At 36.1% G+C, this 25,012-nt stretch overlaps 1 protein-coding gene across 2 annotated transcripts; it reads right to left on the minus strand.

The window, feature by feature from the left end:
* LOC102807225 (bifunctional purine biosynthesis protein ATIC-like) lies at window positions 1-19,768 on the minus strand. 2 transcript variants are annotated; one of them, XM_085494617.1, is made up of 8 exons: window positions 19,728-19,768; window positions 17,401-17,467; window positions 10,550-10,678; window positions 9,453-9,619; window positions 8,888-8,996; window positions 7,185-7,244; window positions 6,633-6,728; window positions 1-1,364 (listed from the first exon to the last, which is right to left on the minus strand). In XM_085494617.1, the coding sequence occupies exons 3-8, from the start codon at window positions 10,676-10,678 to the stop codon at window positions 1,245-1,247; spliced, it is 681 nt and encodes a 226-aa protein (XP_085350743.1). In that variant the 5' UTR covers window positions 17,401-17,467; window positions 19,728-19,768; the 3' UTR covers window positions 1-1,244. The 2 variants fall into 2 exon arrangements, with proteins under 2 accessions (XP_085350743.1, XP_085350744.1); XM_085494618.1 differs by lacking the exons at window positions 17,401-17,467; window positions 19,728-19,768 and having other exon boundaries at window positions 10,550-10,764.
* Between the last annotated feature and the right edge of the window lie 5,244 nt (window positions 19,769-25,012).

Here is a 25,012-nt window from a genome sequence, read left to right on the forward strand (position 1 = left end):
TGTGCTTTTTAGTATTTAATGAGAATTCAGATCAAAATTTAACAAAGTTAAATAACAGAAGCAGGTTGGCAGTGACATAAAGCAATTAAAGTTCACTAAATTACATTTTTGGTTTCTCAACCAGTAACCATGGTTACAATGCATTGATATTATTGTCAGCACATATCAAGTGGAATTTCTATTCCTGTAATATGGATTGGTATAAATCTCCACATGTTTTAATCTAATTATAACTATTATTGCAAGTATGCTACAGAAGGGCTACTGCCTGAAACATCAAGGTATTCCAAGTAGTTATTGAGAACAATGATTACCAAATAATGCCCACTCTATATCATATTTATCGTCCTCAGCATCTATTTATTACTACTGTATTTTACTCGTCATAGCTTTGCATTGAAACCATAGTCAGGACAGCCTCAGATATAAGACTCACAAAATACAATGTATAATGTGATTCAAGGGTGGATAAAAATAAGGGCATGCAACTTACAAGGTTGAAATGCAGTGAGATCTCATTGTGTCTTCAAATTGAATACATTCTTCTGTATACATATCTTGTCATAGTGACACAATGATTGACTAAGAAGAAATATACTAAAAATCTAACTGATAACATTTTTTTAAATCAAGGATTGTGATTCAAGTCCAAATAAAAAGAGAATGACAACATGTGCATCATATAGCTTTTTGTTTGAAAAGCAGCGTTAAAACATTCTACGTTACAGAAGTGATTACAAATGTTATGGTCAGATTTTGTTGACAACTAATGTTTATCTGCAATATTGACATACTTTAATCAAATTGTTGACTCATTCTATTCCTTGAAACAAAAATGTTGCAGATTGTTGAAGGCAGTAAACTTGAACCATCGCGTGATATATAGATCAACATGTGTTAACAACAGTTGTCACTTGTAGATCAGTGTATCATGGTTTTGTTGTATCTTACTGTAAAATACTTTATTTTAGCAGGAACTAATTTTCGCTGAATAAGCTTGTTGGGTGTTTTGTGTGGAATTTACTTTCACTGATTTTTGACGAGTTGAATGTAAAATACAGGAACAACAGTATATTTGCTGAATTTTATTTTCACTGAACCATTTTTTCAGCAAAAATAGCGAAAATTAATTCCCAGTGAAAATAAAGTATTCTACAGTAGTTGTTGGATTCACAGGGTCTATTTCATTCAGTTGCATGCATTTATCTCAATCCAGTGTTGTATGACATCACATGATGTCATATCTAGTGATGGAATAGTCTGGTATTTGTGAATACTAATGCAATGGAATGGTCGTCACAGGCTTCAGTTATAACCTGGTCTTGAGTTGATCCCGATGGTGAAGCAATGTATTGAACACCACTCTGAAAATATAAAAAAAATTCCACTCAGTTAAACCAGTTCTAGATCAGTCTAATTCTGTTTGAAATTTGCCTAAACTAGTCTAGTCCTGTGTAAACTAGCAATTTGTCTGAACCAATATAACCCTGTATAAACTAGAAATTGGTATAATCTTGTCTAAACCAGCAACTAGTCTAAACCAGTCTCACCCTGTATAATAAAATGGCAATGTCTAAACCAGTCTAACCATGTATAAACTGGCAATGACTAAACCGGTATAGCCCTGTATAAACTAGCAACCAGTCAAAACCGGTCTAACCCTGTATTAACTGGTAACCTGTCTGAACCAGTCTAAAACTGAATAAACTAGCAACCTGTTTAAACCAGTCGAACCTTGTATGAACTAGCAACCTGTCTAACCCCATAGAAATTAGCAGCCTGTCTAGTGTCTAAACCAGTCTAGCCCTGTATAAACTAACAACCTGTCTAAACCTATATCAACTAGCAAACTGTCTCGGTTTAACCCTGTATAAACTTTCAATCTGTCTAAACCAGTCTAACCCTGTATATACTAGTAACCATTCTAACCCTGTATAAACTTTCAATCTGTCTAAACCAGTCTAACCCTGTATACACTAGCAACCATTCTAACCTTGTATAAACTTTCAATCTGTCTAAACCAGTCTAACCCTGTATACACTAGCAACTGATCTAACCCTGTATAAACTTTCAAACTGTCTAAACCTGTCTAACCCTGTCTAAACTTTCAAACTGTCTAAACCAGTCTAACCCTGTATACACTAGCAACTGATCTAACCCTATATAAACTTTCAATCTGTCTAAACCAGTCTAACCCTGTATACACTAGCAACTGATCTAACCCTGTATAAACTTTCAAACTGTCTAAACCTGTCTAACCCTGTATAAACTTTCAATCTGTCTAAACCAGTCTAACCCTGTATACACTTGCAACTGATCTAACCCTGTATAAACTTTTAATCTGTCTAAACCAGTCTAACCCTGTATAAACTTTCAATCTGTCTAAACCAGTCTAACCCTGTATACACAAGCAACTGATCTAACCCTGTATAAACTTTCAATCTGTCTAAACCAGTCTAACCCTGTATACACTTGCAACTGATCTAACCCTGTATAAACTTTTAATCTGTCTAAACCAGTCTAACCCTGTATAAACTTTCAATCTGTCTAAACCAGTCTAACCCTGTATACACAAGCAACTGATCTAACCCTGTATAAACTTTTAATCTGTCTAAACCAGTCTAACCCTGTATAAACTTTCAATCTGTCTAAACCAGTCTAACCCTGTATACACAAGCAACTGATCTAACCCTGTATAAACTTTCAATCTGTCTAAACCAGTCTAACCCTGTATACACTTGCAACTGATCTAACCCTGTATAAACTTTTAATCTGTCTAAACCAGTCTAACCCTGTATAAACTTTCAATCTGTCTAAACCAGTCTAACCCTGTATACACAAGCAACTGATCTAACCCTGTATAAACTTTCAATCTGTCTAAACCAGTCTAACCCTGTATACACTTGCAACTGATCTAACCCTGTATAAACTTTTAATCTGTCTAAACCAGTCTAACCCTGTATAAACTTTCAATCTGTCTAAACCAGTCTAACCCTGTATACGCTAGCAACTGATCTAACCCTGTATAAACTTTCAATCTGTCTAAACCAGTCTAACCCTGTATACACTTGCAACTGATCTAACCCTGTATAAACTTTTAATCTGTCTAAACCAGTCTAACCCTGTATACACTAGCAACTGATCTAACCCTGTATAAACTTTCAAACTGTCTAAACCTGTCTAACCCTGTCTAAACTTTCAAACTGTCTAAACCAGTCTAACCCTGTATACACTAGCAACTGATCTAACCCTATATAAACTTTCAATCTGTCTAAACCAGTCTAACCCTGTATACACTAGCAACTGATCTAACCCTGTATAAACTTTCAAACTGTCTAAACCTGTCTAACCCTGTATAAACTTTCAATCTGTCTAAACCAGTCTAACCCTGTATACACTTGCAACTGATCTAACCCTGTATAAACTTTTAATCTGTCTAAACCAGTCTAACCCTGTATAAACTTTCAATCTGTCTAAACCAGTCTAACCCTGTATACACAAGCAACTGATCTAACCCTGTATAAACTTTCAATCTGTCTAAACCAGTCTAACCCTGTATACACTTGCAACTGATCTAACCCTGTATAAACTTTTAATCTGTCTAAACCAGTCTAACCCTGTATAAACTTTCAATCTGTCTAAACCAGTCTAACCCTGTATACACAAGCAACTGATCTAACCCTGTATAAACTTTTAATCTGTCTAAACCAGTCTAACCCTGTATAAACTTTCAATCTGTCTAAACCAGTCTAACCCTGTATACACAAGCAACTGATCTAACCCTGTATAAACTTTCAATCTGTCTAAACCAGTCTAACCCTGTATACACTTGCAACTGATCTAACCCTGTATAAACTTTTAATCTGTCTAAACCAGTCTAACCCTGTATAAACTTTCAATCTGTCTAAACCAGTCTAACCCTGTATACACAAGCAACTGATCTAACCCTGTATAAACTTTCAATCTGTCTAAACCAGTCTAACCCTGTATACACTTGCAACTGATCTAACCCTGTATAAACTTTTAATCTGTCTAAACCAGTCTAACCCTGTATAAACTTTCAATCTGTCTAAACCAGTCTAACCCTGTATACACTAGCAACTGATCTAACCCTGTATAAACTTTCAATCTGTCTAAACCAGTCTAACCCTGTATACACTCGCAACCATTCTAAACCTGTATAAACTTTCAATCTGTCTAAACCACTCTAACCCTGTATACACTAGCAACTGATCTAACCCTGTATAAACTTTCAAACTGTCTAAACCTGTCTAACCCTGTCTAAACTTTCAAACTGTCTAAACCAGTCTAACCCTGTATACACTAGCAACTGATCTAACCCTATATAAACTTTCAATCTGTCTAAACCAGTCTAACCCTGTATACACTAGCAACTGATCTAACCCTGTATAAACTTTCAAACTGTCTAAACCTGTCTAACCCTGTATAAACTTTCAATCTGTCTAAACCAGTCTAACCCTGTATACACTTGCAACTGATCTAACCCTGTATAAACTTTTAATCTGTCTAAACCAGTCTAACCCTGTATAAACTTTCAATCTGTCTAAACCAGTCTAACCCTGTATACACAAGCAACTGATCTAACCCTGTATAAACTTTCAATCTGTCTAAACCAGTCTAACCCTGTATACACTTGCAACTGATCTAACCCTGTATAAACTTTTAATCTGTCTAAACCAGTCTAACCCTGTATAAACTTTCAATCTGTCTAAACCAGTCTAACCCTGTATACACAAGCAACTGATCTAACCCTGTATAAACTTTTAATCTGTCTAAACCAGTCTAACCCTGTATAAACTTTCAATCTGTCTAAACCAGTCTAACCCTGTATACACAAGCAACTGATCTAACCCTGTATAAACTTTCAATCTGTCTAAACCAGTCTAACCCTGTATACACTTGCAACTGATCTAACCCTGTATAAACTTTTAATCTGTCTAAACCAGTCTAACCCTGTATAAACTTTCAATCTGTCTAAACCAGTCTAACCCTGTATACACAAGCAACTGATCTAACCCTGTATAAACTTTCAATCTGTCTAAACCAGTCTAACCCTGTATACACTTGCAACTGATCTAACCCTGTATAAACTTTTAATCTGTCTAAACCAGTCTAACCCTGTATAAACTTTCAATCTGTCTAAACCAGTCTAACCCTGTATACACAAGCAACTGATCTAACCCTGTATAAACTTTCAATCTGTCTAAACCAGTCTAACCCTGTATACACTTGCAACTGATCTAACCCTGTATAAACTTTTAATCTGTCTAAACCAGTCTAACCCTGTATAAACTTTCAATCTGTCTAAACCAGTCTAACCCTGTATACACTAGCAACTGATCTAACCCTGTATAAACTTTCAATCTGTCTAAACCAGTCTAACCCTGTATACACTCGCAACCATTCTAAACCTGTATAAACTTTCAATCTGTCTAAACCACTCTAACCCTGTATACACTAGCAACTAATCTAACCCTGTATAAACTTTCAATCTGTCTAAACCAGTCTAACCCTGTATACACTCGCAACCATTCTAAACCTGTATAAACTTTCAATCTGTCTAAACCACTCTAACCCTGTATACACTAGCAACTGATCTAACCCTGTATAAACTTTCAATCTGTCTAAACCAGTCTAACCCTGTATACACTCGCAACCATTCTAAACCTGTATAAACTTTCAATCTGTCTAAACCACTCTAACCCTGTATACACTAGCAACTAATCTAACCCTGTATAAACTTTCAATCTGTCTAAACCAGTCTAACCCTGTATACACTCGCAACCATTCTAAACCTGTATAAACTTTCAATCTGTCTAAACCACTCTAACCCTGTATACACTAGCAACTGATCTAACCCTGTATAAACTTTCAATCTGTCTAAACCAGTCTAACCCTGTATACACAAGCAACTAATCTAACCCTGTATAAACTTTCAATCTGTCTAAACCAGTCTAACCCTGTATACACTCGCAACCATTCTAAACCTGTATAAACTTTCAATCTGTCTAAACCACTCTAACCCTGATTACACTAGCAACTGATCTAACCCTGTATAAACTTTCAATCTGTCTAAACCAGTCTAACCCTGTATACACTCGCAACCATTCTAAACCTGTATAAACTTTCAATCTGTCTAAACCACTCTAACCCTGATTACACTAGCAACTGATCTAACCCTGTATAAACTTTCAATCTGTCTAAACCAGTCTAACCCTGTATACACTAGCAACTGATCGAACCCTGTATAAACTTTCAATCTGTCTAAACCAGTTTAACCCTGTATACACTAGCAACTGATCTAACCCTGTATAAACTTTCAATCTGTCTAAACCGGTCTAACCCTGTATACACTAGCAACTAATCTAACCCTGTATAAACTTTCAATCTGTCTAAACCGGTCTAACCCTGTATACACTAGCAACTGATCTAACCCTGTATAAACTTTCAATCTGTCTAAACCAGTATAACCCTGTATACACTAGCAACCAGTCTAAACCAGTCTAACCCTATATAAACTAGCAACATGTCTAAGCTGATATGAATTGGTCTAACCCTCGAAAAAAAAAAAACATTTCTGCACAGTATTGGTAGACATATCAAAGACTCACCTGAAACGCTCTGTCAATATTATCACGGAATGGAAAGAATGCATCAGAACTCAGTGCTACACCTTTCAGTTTTGATAACCACTGCTCACGCTCAGACTGCAGAAAGAATAACAAAGCAATAATTGATATACCTGTCATTTATAAATAACTACAAATAAATAAATAAATAATAAATAAATAATTTAAAATAAATAAATAAATAATTTGTAAATAACTACAATGTATTCTGAAGAAGATGAGTGAACTCTCCTAGAGTAAATTGAAGGTAACATGCATGGGAATCAAAGTACATGTAATTTCAAACATTTTCGTTATTTGTATCACCATTCCAACCAATACCAAAAGTCATGGTTCAAACCTTGCTTGGCCAACTTTCCAATTGTTGCAGAAGAACTCTCATTTACTTCTAAAATTCCAAACCTTGACAATTGGTCAATCACTAAAGTTCAGAAGTGCTTGACACAGAAAATTAACAAAGAGACAAAGTATAGAGTGACACTCAATCAGGACATTGTGTCACATGACCAAGAGTGGCATAAATACAGTTAGTACCTGTGTTAACTGTTCAGGTGGTTTCTCTAGCATACTCTCCCATGCAGATGTCTCCATATCCTACAAAAAAAAATAATTATTAAAATATTCACAGAAATCATAACGAGAAGTTTTAATTATGTCACACCTTGTTTTCACGCCCAATTTAATTAGCTAATATTTTACAGATTAGGAGATTTGTTCCTTTTGTTTTATCCTGGAACATTGTATTTTGTCCCATGTTTACAGGGTTTTAGTACAGAGTTTACTAGGTCACTCGATAAGTATGCGAGGTTTGGATGATTGTGTATTTTATTTCATATTTCATAATCACATAGTTGTACCCAACGCGTCATCACGATAAACTGCGGGAATTCAAATTGTTGAGACTTTGTACTGCGCACACGCAGTTGGATGCCACGAGACCGCCATTGGTAGAAACTTTCTTACCCGGGCGTTCAAGAAACATTTCAATTTCTGCCTGAATTAACTATCCAATCAGTGCAAGACCGTATTGCAGGAAGCGCCGAACACCAGAGCAACTGCAAGAAACCTGATTGAACAGCTGAAGCACACCCGGAGATGAGAGTCGCTGATGAACTTTCTACCCCCTTCCATGGAAATTGTCGCCCAGCTTCAAGTTTCACAGACATTTGCCGAGACGAACTGCTAACCATCGTGTGTTCCCGCTCCATGTAGTTTGAATTCAACGATAACTGTAAACAATCACAACCGACGAGCGTGGGTTATTTAGTATATTATATCATATGATTTTCCCCCTGTGTTACACTATCACATTGGATGAGTTTAGCATGAGTATGGATTTATAACGTTGCATCAGGAATTGTATTGCAATTTAGTTGTTGGCTATTTTTGAATTCCACAAAACGGACAATTCCCCGCGCCGTTATAATTGGAGTATTTGCGTTCGATTGACCAAGTATACCGATATATAGTCATCCTTTCAGTGATATGTTTTACTCAGATTTATTCAGTATTTTGCTTTTATACGATTTACATGAATACTGTTGAACTGTGTTGTATTTTTATGCAGTAGATCATTTAGTCCTGGAGAGGTCAGTGACACTGAGTGACCTTGGATACGGTAACTAAGCAAAATAGGTGAAGTCAGTTTTACCGTGTGTCCACGTTATTACGAGTTGTTAGTGACGGAACTAGTCCTGAACTATTTCATTTTATGTTCTCCATTGTACCTATATTGTTCAGTGGATATATACTCCATTTGACTGTTGCTATAGAGACGAATAGCATTGAATATCTGAGACGTATCAGCTGCTATAGGAATTATTATTTCATTGTGTGATTTACTATGTGCTCATTGATGACAGTGTCAAATAACGAATAAACGACACGTCCTGACTTCTCGGGGCTTTTGGTCAATGTATTTGATGTGTCCTTGCATGTTATATTTTTATAATTATTATCATTAGGATTACAGCGCCCTATATGGTCGCAACTGTTCTCAAGTCCAGACAACAGAATTATACCGAATCAAGGAAGTACGACGATAAAGCTTATTGTTTATTTAAATCTTTTTTGTGTGCACAGTCTGGAGTGTAACAATTATATTTATGTTAATTTCTAAATTACATTACAGTGTGGTTTATATTTGATCAAGTCAATTTAAAGTACATGGGTCTGACAATAATGCACAATAATAGCCAGCCAGCCACACAGGAGCACTCAATAGAATCCAGTCTCACCTGTCCAACTGTTCCATTTACATAATTGTCAATTGCATTAGATTTCTCAGCTCTCTTTACTCCTTTCTTAAAATGCATTCCAAGTACTTTGGGATGTTGACGTAACCACCTAGCAACAGAATATAGAAAAACTTTCTTCAAGTCAATGCATTCCAAGTATTTTGGCATGTTGATGTAACCACCTAGCAACAGAATATAGAAAAAATTATCAAAGCTTTCTTCAAGTCAATGCATTCCAAGTACTTTGGGATGTTGACGTAACCACCTAGCAACAGAATATAGAAAAACTTTCTTCAAGTCAATGCATTCCAAGTATTTTGGCATGTTGATGTAACCACCTAGCAACAGAATATAGAAAAAATTATCAAAGCTTTCTTCAAGTCAATGCATTCCAAGTACTTTGGGATGTTGACGTAACCACCTAGCAACAGAATATAGAAGAAATTATCAAAGCTTTGTTCAAGTCAATGCATTCCAAGTATTTTGGGATGTTGACGTAACCACCTAGCAACATAATATAGAAAGTTTTTTTACAGTAGGTAGTTGATAACTAAAGTTAACTTACCAGTTATTAGTTTTATCACCAGCTAGTCTAGTACAATGAATACGTGACTGTTGTCCAGCACCCATACCAATAACTTGACCATCTCTAGCATAACATACCGAGTTTGACTGTGTATACTTCAATGCAATGCTAGCAACTATCAGATCACGTACAGCTGCCTCAGGAAGCTTGAAAAAAATATGATAAAAATGAATTTCAGCAATTGTATCAACTAACACATCGCAGGACAGACTCAAAATTGATTCCAATAGACTAATTTTCTCTGAAGTTACCTGTTATGTGTGAAATCAACCATAAACACAGGACAAACAAGCAGCCTCTTGGCTGAGAGAGCTCCGCTGTTAGCAATGCACATTTCAATTAAAGAACTGAAGACATGAAAATGAGCAAATCTGAGAGAGGTTCATCAAAGGTATGTACACATTGTAGTATCAAAGAAATCTGACTTGTGGGTTTTAACAAGATGCAAATATCACTTTTTACCAAAAATGACAAAAATATTCATCAAAATTGGAGAATTAAAGATATCATCACGAAATGAACAAATCTAAGAGGGGCCTGCCCAAGGTACAGATACACCAAGTATCTAAGCAATAAGAAGTGTAGTTTTCAAGAAGAAGTCAAACAAGTAAAAAGTTGACACGGACGACGACGGACAATCACGCATATGATGAGCTCCGCTAACAAAGGTCAAGCGATGTCAACACTTCATGTGAAAACACGGCAGACATTCAATAATCATACTGTTTTGTTTAGATTTCACAATATTTTCATCAGTACATCCTCTTATCTGATATGACAAGTCATTGATGCAGAAGGATTTTTTCTGATGACGTGCTAACATGTCACTGAATCAAAAAAACAAATTTGGTAAAATGAAATTTATATTTTATGAACAAAATAAGTGTAAAAATCATAGCAAAGCAGGGAACACATAACATTTTAGTTTTTGCCTTCAGAAGTCACCAACAACCATTCATTTTTTCAAAGTACTTTGTTACCATGCAGTCAACAAGCTGACCCAACTGAATTTATTCTTTTTTGATTTAAGATTTCTACAAAATCAGTTTTGTTAGAAGGTACACATCTATACTTACATCTTTGTTCTTGCTCACAATATTTGTGAACATATTTTTATCAATAACAGCATCATTTCTTTTCTGTTCCATTTGTAATCCAAACAATGTTCTAGTTTCCATGGTTACTGGGTTGTAATCAGGATCCATCTACAATTACACAAAATCAAATCTGCACATAAGAATACTATTTTTAGAGTAGATGGAGGTTGGATTATTTGTTATGGATAGCTATAGCCAACCTATTTAAAGCATGTATCACTGGATAGCTATAGCCAACCTACCTAAAGTATGTATCACTGGATAGCTATAGCCAACCTACCTAAAGTATGTATCACTGGATAGCTATAGCCAACCTACCTAAAGTATGTATCACTGGATAGCTATAGCCAACCTACCTAAAATATGTATCACTGGATAGCTATAGCCAACATATCTAAAGTATGTATCACTGGATACCTATAGCCAACATACCTAAAGTATGTATCACTGGATAGCTATAGCCAACCTACCTAAAGTATGTATCACTGGATAGCTATAGCCAACCTACCTAAAGTATGTATCACTGGATAGCTATAGCCAACCTACCTAAAGTATGTATCACTGGATACCTATAGCCAACCTACCTAAAGTATGTATCAATGGATAGCTATAGCCAACATACCTAAAGTATGTATCACTGGATAGCTATAGCCAACCTATCTAAAGTATGTATCACTGGATAGCTATAGCCAACATACCTAAAGTATGTATCACTGGATAGCTATAGCCAACATACCTAAAGTATGTATCACTGGATAGCTATAGCCAACCTACCTAAAGTATGTATCACTGGATTGTTATAGCCAACCTACCTAAAGTATGTATCACTGGATGGCTATAGCCAACATACCTAAAGTATGTATCACTGGATAGCTATAGCCAACCTACCTAATGTATGTATCACTGGATAGCTATATCCAACATATCTAAAGTATGTATCACTGGATAGCTATAGCCAACATACCTAAAGTATGTATCACTGGATAGCTATAGCCAACATACCTAAAGTATGTATCACTGGATAGATATAGCCAACATACCTAAAGTATGTATTACTGGATAGCTATAGCCAACATACCTAAAGTATGTATCACTGGATAGCTATAGCCAACCAACCTAATGTATGTATCACTGGATAGCTATAGCCAACCTACCTAAAGTATGTATCACTGGATTGTTATAGCCAACCTACCTAAAGTATGTATCACTGGATGGCTATAGCCAACATACCTAAAGTATGTATCACTGGATAGCTATAGCCAACCTACCTACAGTATGTATCACTGGATAGCTATAGCCAACATACCTAAAGTATGTATCACTGGATAGCTATAGCCAACATACCTAAAGTATGTATCACTGGATAGCTATAGCCAACATATCTAAAGTATGTATCACTGGATAGCTATAGCCAACATACCTAAAGTATGTATCACTGGATAGCTATAGCCAACATACCTAAAGTATGTATCACTGGATAGCTATAGCCAACATACCTAAAGTATGTATCACTGGATAGCTATAGCCAACATACCTAAAGTATGTATCACTGGATAGCTATAGCCAACCTACCTAAAGTATGTATCACTGGATAGCTATAGCCAACCTACCTAATGTATGTATCACTGGATAGCTATAGCCAACATACCTAAAGTATGTATCACTGGATAGCTATAGCCAACCTACCTAAAGTATGTATCACTGGATAGCTATAGCCAACCTACCTAAAATATGTATCACTGGATAGCTATAACCAACACACCTAAAGAATGTATCACTGGATAGCTATAGCCAACCTACCTAAAGTATGTATCACTGGATAGCTATAGCCAACATACCTAAAGTATGTATCACTGGATAGCTATAGCCAACATACCTAAAGTATGTATCACTGGATAGATATAGCCAACATACCTAAAGTATGTATCACTGGATAGCTATAGCCAACATACCTAAAGTATGTATCACTGGATAGCTATAGCCAACCAACCTAATGTATGTATCACTGGATAGCTATAGCCAACCTACCTAAAGTATGTATCACTGGATAGCTATAGCCAACCTACCTAAAGTATGTATCAATGGATGGCTATAGCCAACCTACCTAAAGTATGTATCATTGGATAGCTATAGCCAACCTACCTAAAGTATGTATTACTGGATAGCTATAGCCAACCTACCTAAAGTATGTATCACTGGATAGCTATAGCCAACCTACCTAAAGTATGTATCACTGGATAGCTATAGCCAACCTACCTAAAGTATGTATTACTGGATAGCTATAGCCAACCTACCTATAGTATGTATCACTGGATAGCTATAGCCAACATACCTAAAGTATGTATCACTCGATAGCTATAGCCAACCTACCTAAAGTATGTATCACTGGATAGCTATAGCCAACCTACCTAAAGTATGTATTACTGGATAGCTATAGCCAACCTACCTAAAGTATGTATCACTGGATAGCTATAGCCAACCTACCTAAAGTATGTATCACTGGATAGCTATAGCCAACCTACCTAAAGTATGTATCACTGGATAGCTATAGCCAACCTACCTAAAGTATGTATTACTGGATAGCTATAGCCAACCTACCTAAAGTATGTATCACTGGATAGCTATAGCCAACCTACCTAAAGTATGTATCACTGGATAGCTATAGCCAACCTACCTAAAGTATGTATCACTGGATAGCTATAGCCAACATACCTAAAGTATGTATCACTGGATAGCTATAGCCAACATACCTAAAGTATGTATCACTGGATAGCTATAGCCAACATACCTAAAGTATGTATCACTGGATAGCTATAGCCAACATACCTAAAGTATGTATCACTGGATAGCTATAGCCAACATACCTAAAGTCTGTATCACTGGATAGCTATAGCCAACATACCTAAAGTATGTATCACTGGATAGCTATAGCCAACATACCTAAAGTATGTATCACTGGATAGCTATAGCCAACATACCTAAAGTATGTATCACTGGATAGCTATAGACAATCTATCTAAAGTATGTATCACTGGATAGCTATAGCCAACCTACCTAAAGTATGTATCACTGGATAGCTATAGCCAACCTACCTTAAGTATGTATCACTGGATAGCTATAGCCAACATACCTAAAGTATGTATCACTGGATAGCTATAGCCAACATACCTAAAGTATGTATCACTGGATAGCTATAGCCAATCTACCTAAAGTATGTATCACTGGATAGCTATAGCCAACCTACCTAAAGTATGTATCACTGGATAGCTATAGCCAACATACATAAAGTATGTATCACTGGATAGCTATAGCCAACATACATAAAGTATGTATCACTGGATAGCTATAGCCAACATACCTAAAGTATGTATCACTGGATAGCTATAGCCAACCTACCTAAAGTATGTATCACTGGATAGCTATAGCCAACATACATAAAGTATGTATCACTGGATAGCTATAGCCAACATACCTAAAGTATGTATCACTGGATAGCTATAGCCAACATACCTAAAGTATGTATCACTGGATAGCTATAGCCAACATACATAAAGTATGTATCACTGGATAGCTATAGCCAACATACCTAAAGTATGTATCACTGGATAGCTATAGCCAACCTACCTAAAGTATGTATCACTGGATAGCTATAACCAACCTACCTAAAGTATGTATCACTGGATAGCTATAGCCAACCTACCTAAAATATGTATCACTGGATAGCTATAGCCAACCTACCTAAAGTATGTATCACTGGATAGCTATAGCCAACATACCTAAAGTATGTATCATTGGATAGCTATAGCCAACATACCTAAAGTATGTATCACTGGATAGCTATGACCAACCTACCTAAAGTATGTATCACTGGATAGCTATAGCCAACCTACCTAAAATATGTATCACTGGATAGCTATAGCCAACCTACCTAAAGTATGTATCACTGGATAGCTATAGCCAACCTACCTAAAGTATGTATCACTGGATAGCTATAGCCAACATACCTAAAGTATGTATCACTGGATAGCTATAGCCAACCTACCTAAAGTATGTATCACTGGATAGCTATAGCCAACCTACCTAAAGTATGTATCACTGGATAGCTATAGCCAACCTACCTAAAGTATGTATCACTGGATAGCTATAGCCAACCTACCTAAAGTATGTATCACTGGATAGTTATAGCCAACATACCTAAAGTATGTATCACTGGACAGCTATAGCCAACATACATAAAGTATGTATCACTGGATAGCTATAGCCAACCTACCTAAAGTATGTATCACTGGATAGCTATAGCCAACATACCTAAAGTATGTATCACTGGATAGCTATAGCCAACATACCTAAAGTATGTATCACTGGATAGCTATAGCCAACCTACCTAAAGTATGTATTACTGGATAGCTATAGCCAACCTACCTAAAGTATGTATCACTGGATAGCTATAGCCAACCTACCTAAAGTATGTATCACTGGATAGCTATAGCCAACCTACCTAAAGTATGTATTACTGGATAGCTATAGCCAACCTACCTAAAGTATGTATCACTGGATAGCTATAGCCAACCTACCTAAAGTATGTATCACTGGATAGCTATAGCCAACCTACCTAAAGTATGTATCAATGGATGGCTATAGCCAACCTACCTAAAGTATGTATCACTGGATAGCTATAGCCAACCTACCTAAAGTATGTATTACTGGATAGCTATAGCCAACCTACCTAAAGTATGTATCACTGGATAGCTATAGCCAACCTACCTAAAGTATGTATCATTGGATAGCTATAGCCAACCTACCTAAAGTATGTATTACTGGATAGCTATAGCCAACCTACCTAAAGTATGTATCACTGGATAGCTATAGCCAACCTACCTAATGTATGTATCACTGGATAGCTATAGCCAACCTACCTAAAGAATGTATCACTGGATAGCTATAGCCAACCTACCTAAAGTATGTATCACTGGATAGCTATAGCCAACCTACCAAATGTATGTATCACTGGATAGCTATAGCCAACCTACCTAAAGAATGTATCACTGGATAGCTATAGCCAACCTACCTAATGTATGTATCACTGGATAGCTATAGCCAACCTACCTAAAGAATGTATCACTGGATAGCTATAGCCAACCTACCTAATGTATGTATCACTGGATAGCTATAGCCAACCTACCTAAAGTATGTATCACTGGATAGCTATAGCCAACATACCTAAAGTATGTATCACTGGATAACTGTAGCCAACATACCTAAAGTATGTATCATTGGATAGCTATAGCCAACCTACCTAAAGAATGTATCACTGGATAGCTATAGCTAACCTACCTAATGTATGTATCACTGGATAGCTATAGCCAACCTACCTAAAGAATGTATCACTGGATAGCTATAGCCAACCTACCTAATGTATGTATCACTGGATAGCTATAGCCAACCTACCTAAAGTATGTATCACTGGATAGCTATAGCCAACATGCCTAAAGTATGTATCACTGGATAGCTATAGCCAACCTACCTAAAGTATGTATCACTGGATAGCTATAGCCAACCTACCTAAAGTATGCAACATTGGATAGCTATAGCCAACCTACCTAAAGTATGTATCACTGGATAGCTATAGCCAACATACCTAAAGTATGTATCACTGGATAGCTATAGCCAACATACCTAAAGTATGTATCACTGGATAGCTATAGCCAACATACTTAAAGTATGTATCACTGGATAGCTATAGCCAACCTACCTAAAGTATGTATCACTGGATAGCTATAGCCAACCTACCTAAAGAATGTATCACTGGATAGCTATAGCCAACCTACCTAATGTATGTATCACTGGATAGCTATAGCCAACCTACCTAAAGTATGTATCACTGGATAGCTATAGCCAACATACCTAAAGTATGTATCACTGGATAGCTATAGCCAACCTACCTAAAGTATGTATCACTGGATAGCTATAGCCAACCTACCTAAAGTATGTATCACTGGATAGCTATAGCCAACCTACCTAAAGTATGTATCACTGGATAGCTATAGCCAACCTACCTAATGTATGTATCACTGGATAGCTATAGCCAACCTACCTAAAGTATGTATCACTGGATAGCTATAGCCAACCTACCTAAAGTATGTATCACTGGATAGCTATAGCCAACCTACCTAAAGAATGTATCACTGGATAGATATAGCCAACCTACCTAAAGTATGTATCAATGGATAGCTATAGCCAACCCACCTAAAGTATGTATCACTGGATAGCTATAGCCAACCTACCTAAAGAATGTATCACTGGATAGCTATAGCCAACCTACCTAATGTATGTATCACTGGATAGCTATAGCCAACCTACCTAAAGTATGTATCACTGGATAGCTATAGCCAACATACCTAAAGTATGTATCACTGGATAGCTATAGCCAACCTACCTAAAATATGTATCAATGGATAGCTATAGCCAACCTACCTAAAGAATGTATCACTGGATAGCTATAGCCAACATACCTAAAGTATGTATCACTGGATAGCTATAGCCAACATACCTAAAGTATGTATCACTGGATAGCTATAGCCAACCTACCTAAAATATGTATCAATGGATAGCTATAATTGGTTAGCTGGTAGGTATGAAAAATTGAATGACCAATGAGAGCAAATAGAAAGGTGTTCTGTAATTGGTTAGCTGGTAGGTATGAAGGATTGAATGACCAATGAGAGCAAACAGAAAGGTGTTCTGTAATTGGTTAGCTGGTAGGTGTGAAGGATTGAATGACCAATGAGATGCATTTTTGTATAAGCGTTTGGCATTCTGTCATAACTTACTTGATGTATTTAAAATCTTGTTTTTCCATGTCAGCACGGTCACTTTCTGAATTACGTGCCAAAATGCCTGCAAAAACATAACACATAATTGTAGAACAAAACATAAATTATGAGAAATTTTACATTCCATGTTAACTAAAGCCGATAGTGTTCTCTGATTCCTACATATGTTATGCCATAAAAATATAAACTATGAATATTCATGAGGTTATGTGAATACAACAAAGCACGTTTATCGACCAACACACAGCAGAGATCGTTGCGAGTCAGTACTGCTCCAGTCCATACTTTGCGAACATTTGTGATCAGTGACAGGATTATGGTTTTATTACGAGTTACATGTATACATTTCTGTGTCCAATGTAAACACAGGAAAGTGTTCTAATGTGACATAACATATTTAATATTGGTGATGTGGTTTACATGTATACATTTCTGTGTCCAATGTAAACACAGGAAAGTGTTCTAATGTGACATAACATATTTAATATTGGTGATGTGGTTTACATGTATACATTTCTGTGTCCAATGTAAACACAGGAAAGTGTTCTAATGTGACATAACATATTTAATATTGGTGATGTGATTTACATGTATACATTTCTGTGTCCAATGTAAACACAGGAAAGTGTTCTAATGTGACATAACATATTTAATATTGGTGATGTGGTTTACATGTATACATTTCTGTGTTCAATGTAAACACAGGAAAGTGTTCTAATGTGACATAACATATTTAATATTGGTGATGTGGTTTACATGTATACATTTCTGTGTCCAATGTAAACACAGGAAAGTGTTCTAATGTGACATAACATATTTAATATTGGTGATGTGGTTTACATGTATACATTTCTGTGTCCAATGTAAACACAGGAAAGTGTTCTAATGTGACATAACGTATTTAATATTGGTGATGTGGTTTACATGTATACATTTCTATGTCCAATGTAAACACAGGAAAGTGTTCTAATGTGACATAACATATTTAATATTGGTGATGTGGTTTACATGTATACATTTCTGTGTCCAATGTAAACACAGGAAAGTGTTCTAATGTGACGTAACATATTTAATATTGGTGATGTGGTTTACATGTATACATTTCTGTGTCCAATGTAAACACAGGAAAGTGTTCTAATGAGACATAACATATTTAATATTGGTGATGTGGTTTACATGTATACATTTCTGTGTCCAATGTAAACACAGGAAAGTGTTCTAATGAGACATAACATATTTAATATTGGTGATGTGGTTTACATGTATACATTTCTGTGTCCAATGTAAACACAGGAAAGTGTTCTAATGAGACATAACATATTTAATATTGGTGATGTGGTTTACATGTATACATTTCTGTGTCCAATGTAAACACAGGAAAGTTTTCTTATAGTTGTGTATGGGCTAAGATTTAAGCTGATTTAGGCTTATCTAGCATATTTGCATTTCGGCTAGACCCAATTGCGTCCACACACAGGGAGGGCCAGTCGTTAGCACGGGCTAAGGTGTGCCATTAGTTGGTGACCTTTGGTAAGCCGCTATTTACGAACGAAAAATGGATGACACGCGCAAAGTTCTATTTCTGCTGCTGGCATGTTTCATTCTAATTTTGAAGCGACGTGCACAGGAACGTGAGGAGAAGACGAACCCAACTTATTTAGATGCACAGAAACAGTATACAACGAGCATAACAGAATACAGAGTTTTATTAATGCACGTCATAGACAGCGAACCAAATTTATGTTGTCTATAATTGGAGCTGTTGTACGCTCTACTACAGCGACCCGATCAATGTGGAAGCGAGCGCGGAGTAATGACTAGTGCAGTGGAATAGAGTTGGCTGGTTCCCGCCTCAAGTGTCATTGCGTACCAAGCCATTCGCAAAGCACGCCGGGAACCAATGGAATAGAATGGAATGGAATGGAATAGAGTCGTTATACGAACATGGGACAATTTTCACACCCAAAGGTTGCCGCAGAGGACGCTTAGCCCTGGGCTAAGCGTTCGCGCATACTTCATTAGCCCGTGCTAAGGGTCTAGACCATGTCTTAAATTCAGATCAGATTTAACCCGTACTTAGCATTTCTTAGCCCGTGCTAAGCGTTCACGCACGTTTTCTTAGCACGGGCTAAGGAATTTGACCTCTTAGCCCGTGCTAAGGAGCTGTGCGTGAACGCAACTAATGTGACATAATGAATTTAATATTGGTGATGTGGTTTACCCCATAATCACCTGACATTTGAGTACAACACACAGACATCACAATGACAGCTGCTGTTTTCTGTTATCACAAAATCTAATGAAATTATCATTTACTGTCATACCTCCATGTACAGCTGGATGTAACGTCTTAACTCTACCTCCCAACATTTCAGGTGCACCAGTTACATCAGACACATCACTACAATACAAGAACAAGAAATATAATGAAAAGTTATTATTATTGAGCGGGTATGTAACTTTATTGCGTCTACAACGGTAATTGGAGTGTCTAGGAAAGTGTCTGAGAATGTTGCTAAGTCCCTCAGTAATTGCCTACTGGGTGCGGGAGTATTTAAATATCTTGGATCCGCTGTAAACATTTTTTAAGGAGATTCTCATTACAATTTTCGTTCTGTTGATTGTGAAAGTTAAAACTAAATTCCCTAAAGTCTCAATTTATAATGCTTGTCAGTATTAATAGAATGTGACAAGATATTATTTTGTCAAAAAATAAGACATCACCTGATTGGAATACCAGCATCTCTGATGGCTTTCGCTGTACCACCGGATCCAATCAACTTTAGTCCCAGGTTGTGCAGCTTCTCAGCAAACGACACCAATCCTGTCTTGTCAGACACACTCAGTAAAGCTATAAATAGAAAGTATTTGTGTCATATTATTATAACATGATATTGATTAGTAGAAATGTGCAGAGGTGTCCATGGCAACAGTACATGTACCTCATAATGTAATGATCTAGTTAAACAATAATGACACCCCCTACACCAACAGCACCATAACTGAACACATACAACGAAATAGAAAATGAAGAGCACTTCCTTCTTAAAAGCGGTCTTTATAAAAAAAGAACGAAATGAGCTTCTCAAAATTTTCTGACAAATAAAAAATAGTTGCAATACTAAACAATGGTATTATAAAATTGATTCCTCAAATTGCAAAGTACATATGTGATTGTTTTAAAATCTGAGAGAAGTACTTGAAAATAGTACTACCAGCTGCCTCAAAATCAATAAAAACTATCTATTTTAATTTATTATATTTTATTAATAACTTTGTTTTCTACTCTTTTAATTTCATTTAATTTTTTTCATTGCTTTACCTTTATTGTAATTTATAATCAAAGTCCCATAGAGGATATGACAACAATAAAGATTATGATTACAACATACAATACTGTTTTTACTCTATTAATACCACATGTGTAGATGTGTGTCTACCATGGTCAATCACTAGGAATGAATCAGTCAGATTTTAACAATTACAGCATAAAATACAATTTTTTGGCATTTGGAACATGTATAGATGATCATCTAATAAAGTAAAAATTAGGAATTAGTGAAAGGAATTGGTTTTGTAATGGTTTAAAATTGAAACATTGTTGAAAATCATTTTAAATATTTACCAGTATGATTACAAATACTTTTAATCCATGACAGTGTTTGATTGGGCAGTCGATGATTGAATGTAATCAATGCCTACTCTACAACGTGATGGGAATCCTGATATACACTAAGCTAGCCACAGCCCACAGGTAATTGTATGCACGTTGCAGCAGTTTAGCAGCTCTTATTGGCCGCTTAAGTTATTTTGATATTACGTTGCAGCCATAGAGCTGCAGATCGCGTCCATTGAGAACCGCACAGTTCGCCGCCCCGGGATCCCGGGGCACACGCTATTTATCGAACGATTTCAATGAAATTTAAAACAAATAAAAGTTATCCTTGCAAACACAAACATCTTAGGTATCTACTGACCGAAAATGAAGGACTATTTCTTCTTGAAAAGTATATATTTCTGTGTATAATTAGACGGAACGTAATTTAATCGATTGAACGACCGATTTCAAGATGACCTCTGTCATGTGACCTGATCACATGACAATGACGAAGCATGCGCAGTTGACATTTTAACTGAAAATTGAGAATGGCAGGTTCTGCAGGGTGTATGGAAAACGAAGACCGAAGACCCTGGAAAACGAAGACCTTAGACCCTGGAAAACGAAGACCCTGGAAAACGAAGACCCCGGAATGTTCCTATGACGCCAATGATACACGAATTCACCCAATATCGGGCATTTACTTTCATTGTGAACTCGTTAACTAACTTCCCGTACGAATTTCATTGGGAAATATTCATAATAAATTATTTTCATACACATTTGCGGATATAATCAATGTAAAACCCAGTAGTATGCCTAATTTCATCTTGGTTTCGTTTAATACATAGCGGTGTCTGAACGAACCGACCCCGTTTTGATGTTCAAAGTACTAACAACACTGTGTGAAATTTTAGAACTATCCCACATGCGGTTCAGACGCTATTTCAAATTGAAGTTTCAAAAAAGTGCTTCAAATGAAACTGAGATAATGGCCGGTTTGCATAATCGGCACGTCGTTGTGGGAACATGCCAAATTGCGGTCACTTTCACAGTCGCTGTTACAATATTTACCAGCTCACATGATAACTATGACATTATGAAGGATAACTGACAAATTAGATAAATGTACGGATAATATGAGAATAATCGCACTTGAAAGTGCGTTCCGAGAAGTATCATTTAGCGGCACTCTGAATGTACCCGTTATATTGACATAATCAATGCATGAACAAACAGGGGGCGGTACTTGCATAAATTATATGTTGTGCGAAAGTGACCTCGAAGCCAGGGTACAACGCATTTAGGTAATTAATATGTACAGATTTTAACCCACAATTATCCAGGTCTGTCTATTGTCCTACAGCATCCATGTACATTCATTGATATGTGATGTTTAGTACCTGAGATATCAGTGTGAAAGTTGGTTAATTATGCAAATTAGGTGATTAATATGCACAAATATTTACCGGAAATTAATTGGGTCTGTATAATTCTAGATTCATTGAAATGTGATGATTAGTACTTTAGATATCAGTAGAAAAGCTGAAAATTAATTATGCAAATTAGTTAATTAATATGCACAATTATTTGCCCTAAAACTAATCAGGTCTCTGCATAGTCCTAAAGGATCTATGTACCAAGTTTCATTGAAATGCAATGACTAGTACTTGAGATACCCGTGGAAAAGCTGAAAATTAACTAATTATGCAAATTAGGTGATTAATATGCACAAATATTTATCGGAAACAATCAATCTCTGCATAGTCCTTGAGTATGTAAGTACCAAGTTTCATTGAAATGTAATGCTCACTACTTATATCAAATGCTGAAAATTAATTAATTATGCAAATTAGGTAATTAATATGTATTGATATTACCATAAAAACTATCAGGTCTGTACAGTGTCATATGACATCTATGTACCAAGTTTCATTGAAATGTGATGATTAGTACTTGAGATATCAGTGGAAAAACCGAAAATTGACTAATCATTATGCAAATTAGGTAATTAGTATCCAAGGATTATTACCAAAAACTAATCAAAACCTAGCATTAGTTCAGAGCATGTATGTACAAAGTTTCATCAAAATCCAATGAGTGGTTGGTTAGATATCAGTGGAACAATCATGGAACAGCTAAAAATCAGCTAATTATCATGCAAATTAGGTAATTAATATGCACAGATTTTTACCAAAAACTAATCAAATCTGCGCATATCTGTAATTTGCCTCCATTCTTGGAAATTTTCTCCTGCCCAATTCAATTTCCAAATTATGGTCACTAAGTCTAAACTTGGTAACCATTCTTCTCAAATTGAAGTCCTGAATTTCTGTTAAATATCCTTCAAATTCATATTCCATTTTAAACAAATTATACGTTTTTAGTTTGTTTCCTGATTTTCTGTTTTTTGGGACATGACTAAGTTGCTGATACCATGTTTGTATATATTTATTTTTTTATTTTTCTTCCAACAATTTTGTTAATTCAGCGATGTTTCCCACTTTATATATTTTATTTACTTCAGATAAGTCAGTATGTCCAAGAATTGTTTTAACATGTTTTATCCAGCTGGAGTTTGAGGACACTGTTTCTTTTAGTGCACTTTTTAGAATATGATTTTCAGGTAACAATGACAATCTGTGCCAATATTTAATTAGCGATAAAGTTGCCTTAATCCTTATAGGAATTCTACCAATTTCGCCTCTTATGCCAATCAATGGTGTTACTTTACTAACACCTAAAATAAACTGGTAAAAGTGGTTGCATGCTTGCTCCAAGTAATTGTTTTCATTTGTAATTTCATTGGTCCAAATCTCTGACCCATATAACAAAATTGGAGAGATGAGTTGATCAAAAAGTTTAAGGCTTAGTTTTGTAGAGATCATTTTATGATTTAGTATAGTGTGACGTATACTAAATAAAGCTTTCATAGCTTTATTTTTTAGGTTTGACTGATTTATTTTAAATTTACCATTTGGTGTGAAAATGGTTCCTAAATAACAAAACTCCTTAACAGATGTTATCTCTTCATTATTTATTTTGAAATTCATATTTTTTATTAAACGATTACTGTTGTTAAATATCATTACTTTAGTTTTTCTAACATTAACATTTAGGTACCATTTTGTACAATAATCATTTAGTTTGTTCAGACAGTTTTGTAGACCGTCCACGGACTCGGAAATAAGTGCCAGGTCATCCGCATACTGAATGCAATTTAGGGGAAAAGTGCCAATCATGATTGGTTTATCTACATTCTCACCGAATATACCAGGGAAGTCATTCATGAAAATGTTAAAAAGCGTTGGTGAGATGTTGCACCCTTGTTTGACACCACTTGTTGGATGAAATCCCTTTGTGATACCACTGTATAGCTTTACTTTATATTCTTGATCAGTGTACATTAATGATACATAACTGGCATATTTAAAAATCTGTGCATTTCTTTAGGGAAGGGAACTGCAGCTCTCTGGTCGCCCCGCAACGTATACCACGACCAAGAGAGCTGCATAAACTGCAGCAACTATGCACGCAGCTAAAAGCTACTGTTTCAATACATGTACCAGTAGATATTCAATATTTTGGAAATATATAGAAATATGCACCCCATTCTACATCGTACTATTCAACAATGTCTTGTATTATTCATTCATTCTCTGGCTGATGTCCCAATACTAGACAATAGCCACGGTGACTCTAGACATACAGCCACGGTTACTTTGGCAATCCACTCTTCAGAAAACACAACACACATGGCATTTGCGGCGAACACGCCACCAAATGAATCGCCATGTGAAAACACATTTCAACGATCCATTTTACATTTAAAAGTCGTGTAGCCTCGAAGCAATTAGAAATGATACGAAATAAAGTGACAAACGTGATAAACACGGCCAATACAAAACTCACCCATTTCAACCGCCGCCATTTTCTCGTCTGGTGATTGACCGGAAACACGTGTGTGAATAGCGGGTGAATTGAGGTCATGCCAGAGGTCATGAGGAGTAA

Source organism: Saccoglossus kowalevskii, chromosome 20, assembly GCF_978046115.1.
Source record: "Saccoglossus kowalevskii chromosome 20, keSacKowa6.1, whole genome shotgun sequence".
NCBI classification, from domain to species: Eukaryota; Metazoa; Hemichordata; class Enteropneusta; family Harrimaniidae; genus Saccoglossus; species Saccoglossus kowalevskii.